Source organism: Tupaia chinensis, unplaced genomic scaffold, assembly GCF_000334495.1.
Source record: "Tupaia chinensis unplaced genomic scaffold, TupChi_1.0 Scaffold000159_1, whole genome shotgun sequence".
Lineage (NCBI taxonomy): Eukaryota > Metazoa > Chordata > Mammalia > Scandentia > Tupaiidae > Tupaia > Tupaia belangeri.
Genome location: NW_006159630.1, coordinates 356,963 through 364,097, shown reverse-complemented (window position 1 = coordinate 364,097; position 7,135 = coordinate 356,963). Strand labels below are relative to the sequence as shown.

Here is a 7,135-nt window from a genome sequence, read left to right as displayed (position 1 = left end):
CGGGCCGGTCTCTCCCCGCGCTCCGCGTCTCTTCACGGGCCGGTCTCTCCCCGCGCTCCGCGTCTCTTCACGGGCCGGTCTCTCCCCGCGCTCCGCGTCTCTTCACGGGCCGGTCTCTCCCCGCGCTCCGCGTTTTCTCACGGGCCGGTCTCTCCCCGCGCTCCGCGTCTCTTCACGGGCCGGTCTCTCCCCGCGCTCCGCGTCTCTTCACGGGCCGGTCTCTCCCCGCGCTCTCCGTCTTTTTGGTGAGTGCTTGTTCCCTTGAACACATGAGAAAAACAGGACCCTGCGAGGGACGCCTGCCCCTCCTCCCTCCTCATCTCTTCCCACTCCGCTTCTTCCTCTTATGTCTCTCTGTCCTCTTATGTCTCTTTCTCATGGAAGAAATAAAATTTAAAAGTTTAAATGAACAAAGAAGGTGCGCACAGGGTCAGGAGCGTGTGAGAAGATGCGGCCTCCCTGGTGTGAGGGCGGACGGCGACCAGGTCACATGGGTCCTGCCCCACGCGCGTCAGGATGGGGTGGGGACCAGGATGGTCCGTGCACAAGGCCAGTGGTGGCGCCCCGCTGAGCACAGGAGCACCGTTTGGCCCAGCTCTCCCCGTTGGGAACATGCCCCCAGGAGTGTTGGGACGATGACGCCGGCGGGACTGGGGCGCAGCAGGCAGAAAGCAAGGGCTTCCCTCCTGTGTGGGCACAGCGCGGTGAGCCTCCGCCTCCGCCCCCGCCTCGCCTCCGCCCCTGCCTCCGCCCCGGCCTGGCTGCTCGGCCCACCCCGCTCCTCTGCCCACGTCAGGCCTGTCTGGACGCGACCGGGTGGCCTGAGGGTAAAGAAGTCGGAGGAGCTCGCCACGGCCTGCGGCCAGCGCTCCACCCCACACTGCTGGAAAGTGGGGTTCCGAGGGAGAGGAGACCCGCGCACCCCAGGTCGCTGGCGGCACACCGGGCCGCGTCCTCAGAGATGGCGCCCGGGCCGCCGACTCCCCTCTCCACGGCGTTTCCTTGCTGTCCAAGCACATGCCGGCCTGCGGGCGAGTCGCCGCCCCGAGAGCGCAGGTGCCAGGTGCCGTGAGCCTGGGCCTCGCTGCCCCTGCCCTCCCTGCACCCTGACAGCACCCGGCAGGGCTGAGTGAGCGGCGCGTGGGAAAGCTGCCTTCTCCGAAGGCCGTGTGCGTGGGCAGAGTGGGGGGCGTGGCCGCGACACAGCCCCTTCTCCGTTTCCCACCCTTTTGGGCCTTTGGGCACTTGCATGTGTACCTGGCATGTTATTCAAGCCACGGGGACCAGATTCGGATGGAGGTCCGCCATGCGAGATCTGGCCCCTTTGGCCACCAGGCCCCGAGGCTGCCTGTGGGAGACCTTCTGAAACCCCAGGCGCCAGCAGTGGCTCGTTACCCTCCTGGCTTCCCTCCTCCTCCTCCACCTTCCCGTCCTTCCTTCAGGTGCTGAGGTTTCTTGGTTTATTTTTGGTTTTGTTTTGTTTTTCTAGAAAAAAAAATATTGGGCCAGCAGTTGGCATGGTGGTTAAGGGCTCTGGACTCCCTCAAGGCTGACCGCGGTTCGAGTCCTGGACCTGGCAACTTGCTTTCTCACTTTCCTCCTCTTTGCCTCACTCTGTCTCTCTGGTCACATTTAAATAAATACTTAAGTAAAGTTAAATGAAATAATTATTTAAAATAATGTTAAGGGGCCAACAGGTGGCATGATTGTTAAAGTGCTGGACTCCCACATGGCTGACCACGGTTCGAGTCCTGATCCTGGTGGCTTGCTTTCTCACTTTCCCTCTTTCTCTCTGTGTGTCTTTCTCTGGTCAAATTAAAATAAAGTGAATGAATGAATAAAAGTAAATAATTCTTTAAAAAAAAATGTTAACTTTGCTACGGGGCTGTGTGCCCACCAGAGAGGGACCGGTAGACAGGGTGAGAAAGCCCCGCCTGGCCCCTGCTCAGGCCCTCCGCTGTCTCCTGCTGAGGTTTTGAGCACGTACGCGGTCAGTACGTTTCTCAGACTGGTGGGTGCAGGGCTCCGGCTGTGCCGACGGCCACTTGGGGCCCAGCCACTTCAACTGCCACACCCCAGCTGTGCCCAGAAATGCTCCCTGTGTCTGCCACATGCATCTTTATTTTCCCAAGCCCCTCTGCTTCGTGGTTCCTCAGCTGTCTTACCGCGACACTGCCGCACCTCGGGCAGGGCAGCACTGCCTAGGCCCGGTGCAGGCTCCTTGCCGGTAGCCGGCTGGGGAAGCAGCACAGCCCTGCCAGCCCCGGGTGTTGGGAAGTGCAGGTCTGCTTCCGGGGGCACCCTGACCCTGGGGCTGCAGCCTCAGCAAGTGTCTGTGTCCGTGGCCGCTGTCCTTGGGCAGAGCTGCCCACTAGCTGCCCCTGTCCTTAGCCCGCCGCCTTCTCCCCTCGTGTCCGCACGCCTGCTGCCCTGTGGGGCTGCTCAGCTCCCTGGAGGGGCCGATGGGGAGCGTGCTCTTGTCCCTCTGCCAGCCTTGAGCTCTGGGCCCGCTGTTCCGTCGTAAGTTCTGGAACCACCCAGAGCCTCAGTTTCTCGTTGCTGAAACAAGTAGCCGCTTCCTCCCTGGAGAGTTTGTTCACCGGCCTGGAGAGGTGGCAGAGGCAGGACCTGTTCTGTGTTGTGTTGGGCACTCTCAGAGCACCCGGCCTGTTTCCCTGTAGGAAGTGCCCCTCTTGTAAACCCCCTTTTGTGCTCCCTGATGTCAGTGGATGCGGGAGCTCGGCATGGCACCTGCAGACTAACCCGGTACCCTTTCTCCTCCGCAGCGCCGCCAACTCCTGCCCATCCAGCCCCCGGGGAGCGGGGTCTTCGGGGTACAAAACGGGCCGCATGATACCATCTGACCTCAGTTTAATGGCTGACAGTGCGCAGCCAGAAAATGAAAAGGAAGCTTCCGGTGGAGACAGCCCGAAGGTAAATACTGCATGCTCGTCAGTGCCTGCAGGCCCTGTGGCCACTTGTCACGGCGTGCCTAGTGACGGCCCCACACAGTCCGGGAGAAGCTGTCTCTGCGAGCACAGTCGCAGGCGGGGCTGCACCAGTGCCTCTGGCCGCAGTCGGCTCCAGGCTCACCCTGGGTGCAGCTGGCTGAGCAGTGGAGGGCGGCGTGCCCGTCTCGGCCACAGGGCCCCACTCTGAGCGGCTCTGCGGTGCTGCGCAGCCCTGGGGCCGCACCGGGGCCCACACTGGCCACCGCACTTCCACTCTCTGATCCCGTCATTTCCCTTCCAGGGCTTTGTCTAAAGATGCGAAGTTTATGTAATATAGAATTGAGGGCCAGCTCATGGCATGGTGGTTAAGGCGGCTGGATCCCACATGGCTGACTATGCGGTTTGAGTCCCGGACGGTGGCTTAAGGCACACACCAGGTGCGTGTGCGTGTGTGTGTGCGTGTGTGTCCAAAATCCCGAGGAGGGGAATGGAAGAAAAGGCATTGTGACGTGGCCATTCTCCTCGGGTGGTGCTTGCTCTCTCTCCCTCTCTCGCTCTCTGGCAACTGCACGTGCCCTCTGGCAAAATAAAAAAATTAAAAGGCACCCTGGACGCCCCTAGGGAACTGTGGCTGGGATGTGCTGGTCCGACAGGCAGCGGGACAGTGGCCACGTGTCAGGACCCATGCGTGGGGTCTTGGTCCCACCCTGGCCTCACACCGGTGCGTGCCTGCAACCTGGCTGGCCGAGGTTGCAGTAGGTCGTGCCTTTCCAGACCTTGTTGGGATGCCTCTGTTCCGTCTCTGTCTTTGTCACGTAAGAGATAAGTAAGTAAAACTTCTAGGCCGAAGATGGGTGGTCCCAGGAAGGGGGCGTCGTATAGCCTGCTCACTGCTGTGTAGTGTCCCATGCGGTACGGGAAACGCCGAGGACAGCCGTGTGCGGGTCCCTTCAGACCACGTCATGAACGTGTGACTCACAGAACCCACACGTGAGCTGCATGGGGGAGGACGTGGCCCTTGGCGTGGCTCCCCTCTGTTGGGCTTGGGTCACGCCGGTGCAGACCACGTTGGCACAGTGCCACGGTGCTGAGACTCCGTGAGCGCCAGCGGCGGGACAGTGACGGGCCCTGGGAAGGATGACGTCGTCTCCGAAAGGCACAGGCTGGCTGTGCTCTGTCCCCGCCCGGTGTGGCTGTGCCACGTTCCCGCTGCAGGAGTGTGCTCGGTGACAGGGCGTGCCATCAGCATGATTGTCCGCATCACACGTTCTCTGTGAGAACGTTCTTCGACACACACAGGAAAAGGGTCTTGCTGTGTGCAGCCCCAGCCTGTGACGGAGGCGGGCCCTCAGCTGCGGCCCTCGCTCCGAGGTCCTCTGCTCTAAGCAGCCTTTCGGTACTTCCGCACTGCCACAGGGGACGCAGCCACGTGGTGAGTGCAGTTAGGGCCGTGTGAGGGTCAGGAAGCCCACCGAGCCCTCTTCAGGCCTTGTTGATATGCAGCTGTCTCCAAACACCTGAGAATCCAAAGAAAGGTCCTCAGATCCTGGTCCCGGCATTTCAGCAGTGGAGCAGAGCAAGCCTGGCCAGGAGCTTCGGGGTGTCAGCGGGGGTGGGGCTCTTCTGAGTCCCGGGCTAGAGGTGGCGGCGTTCCGTGTGAGAGCGAGGACACCCATGCCCAACGCCGCTTTTAGGACGAGAGCTGGCCGCGTGGCTGGACCAGCTGAGCCGCCTGCCCTCCTTGCACTGCTCCGCTCACCCTAGCAGGGCCTGTGGCCGCTCGCCCCCCGTGCTGCGCTTTGGTTCCCGTTCTAGTTCACTATAGGACGCGTGCGCTTCCAGGAGAGAGGCGGGACGGAGGGGAGCGGGGAGAGGCGGCCCTTCTCGCGGTCTTCTCGGGTTTGGGCACATGTGCACGTGTGTCTGGTGTGTTCCGCACTGCCAAGCCTGCGACTTAAACAGCCCAGCAGGCGCAGTGACCAGCTGGCCTCTCTGGCGGCTCACTTACTCGGACCTGGAATGTAGTCTTCCAAAGGACACATTCCGGTCTTCAGTATGTTTTGCCGTATATCTAGGTGGTCACCTGCCCCTCGGCAGGTATGTTGATGTGTGTGTGTCTGCGAGTTGTCACGTGACAAGCCACCGTGGCCCCACGCACCAAGGAGACCTGCTACCTGGTGGATGCTCACCAGCGCAGCGGTGGCCCTGGGGTGCCCTGTGCCCTGTGCCCCCTCCCGGTGGCAGCAAGGGGGGTCTGGGCAGGTGCAGTGACCCACTGCCCCATGCGATCGGGCCAGCTGTGGAGGAAGTGCTGCAGTTTGCTCTCCTCGGGCTCTGGCCTCTGTCCAGCCCGCGAAGGGCCCTGGCTGGTTCTTGGGCATCACCATGGCCAGGCCGCTTTCCTCACTTTTTTTGATTTTCATGTTTGGGCTCTTTATAACCCTGACTTTGACGTGCCGCGCTGTGCTTCTCCACAGTCTCCTCCCTGTCTCGCAGATATGTGCTTGCTTTTCCTTGCCAGAGGGTGCGTCTGCTCACCAGAGAGGAAGAGAGCCCCATGGTGGGGCCTGGCTGTGCCACAATCCTTTCTCCTGTTTCCCTGTGTTCCTGTCAGGACTTTGGGCACGCACATGCCACTGGGGTGTTTTTCCAGCCACCAGGGCCGGGGCTCGAACCACAGTTGTCCAGGTGGGAGCCCGCTCCCTTAACTGCTAAGCCACAGGGCTGATCCCAACTCGCTCTTTTTGTGTACAGGTTGAGCATCCCTGGTCTGAAATCCAAAATCCAAAAGGCTCAAAATCTGAAACCTTTTGAGTGGTTACATGGTGCCACAGGTGGGGGAGGGGCACGGTCCAGTGGAGTGGTTAGGGTGACGTGGCCCTCGCTTCAGATGCTGCTCCCGTCCCTAAGATGCCTTGTCGTTGATATGCAGCTGTCTCCAAAGACCTGAGAATCCAAAAACCATTCTGAGACCCTGCTCCGAGGCATTTCAGTTAAGGGAGTCTCACCCTGCAGTATTTGAGAAACACGGAGAAATCCTTGGTAGAGTCCCGCGTCTCAGTACGTGCAGGAACACATGCTGACCGCGTCACTTTCTTGTTTTAAACGTAGGATGACTCAAAGCCGCCTTATTCCTACGCACAGCTGATAGTCCAGGCCATCACCATGGCCCCTGACAAGCAGCTGACGCTCAACGGGATCTACACGCACATCACGAGGAACTACCCGTACTACCGGACCGCGGACAAGGGCTGGCAGGTGAGCCGTCCTGCCGCTTCGCCTCGCCCTGCGCAGGGCACCCCGGGGAGACGGAGAGAGCGAGTCTGGCCGTCGTGGGAAGTGGTGTTCTCTGGCGTGTGTGGGCAGGGGTCGTCCAGACCTGCCCGTGCCTGCAGCGCGGCTGGCAGGTGAGGGCCGTCCTCCTCAGATGTGTTAGCAGGGAACACGGTTTTCAGAAGGCATGTCCCGGGCGGCCTGAGCCAGACGGAGGATGTGGCCCTGCCCTGCCCTGACACGTGCACCACGGTGCCCCTCGGAGCTTGCGCGCCACCACTGTCTGCTTTCAGTCTTGCCAGAAGGCGCGTGCTCACCAGCGTGGGGAGACGAGAAAGCGCCCCGTGGGTGGGGCCGTGCGTCTGGGAAGGGACCTGGGCGTCGGGGGCTCGACTGCCCGGGCCAGCCCAACTCGTTCTCAGCCTGTCATGTCGCGTGTGCCGGGCAGGTCTCCTGCTCTCCGCGCTTGTCGTGTGGCCAGGGATGCCTGTGCAGTGGGACCCCGCTGACTGGATGGCCTGGGCGAGGGGTAGCCGACGTGCAGTGCGATGGGAACGGCGCGAATAGTTTCTGAACTCATGGCCGGCCGGGAATGGCTGCGGTCTTCCTGCAAGGCCTCAGCTTAACCAGGAAGGCCTCCTTCAGAGCCGTGTTTGCTGAACCCCGTGGCCCAGCAGCGTGGGCCTGGACAGCTCTTTCCTGTCCTGGGGAGTAGGCCCTTCCTTCTGGGCCTCGGGCAGGGGCGACCCTTCACCGGAAGCATCTCCTGGCTGGGCCCTCAGTGTAGCCCAGTCCTGGGTCGTGGCAGGTGCACAGGTGACCAGCCCGCCCCGCCCTCTGCCGCCCATGCCTTGCCCGCCCCTGTTTAGCGTGAGCAGCCGTGTTGGACAGGGAGGCTGGACTTGGAGACG

The 7,135-nt window shown here is 61.8% G+C and overlaps 1 protein-coding gene across 1 annotated transcript in view; it reads left to right on the top strand.

The window, feature by feature from the left end:
* Window positions 1-7,135, top strand: part of FOXK2 (forkhead box K2) — a 58,983-nt gene that overhangs the window by 32,705 nt on the left and 19,143 nt on the right. The window contains exons 8-9 of the mRNA XM_027770825.1: window positions 2,787-2,934; window positions 6,063-6,209. Of these exons, the coding sequence (XP_027626626.1) occupies window positions 2,787-2,934; window positions 6,063-6,209 (295 nt within the window). The remainder of the gene's footprint in view (window positions 1-2,786; window positions 2,935-6,062; window positions 6,210-7,135) is intronic.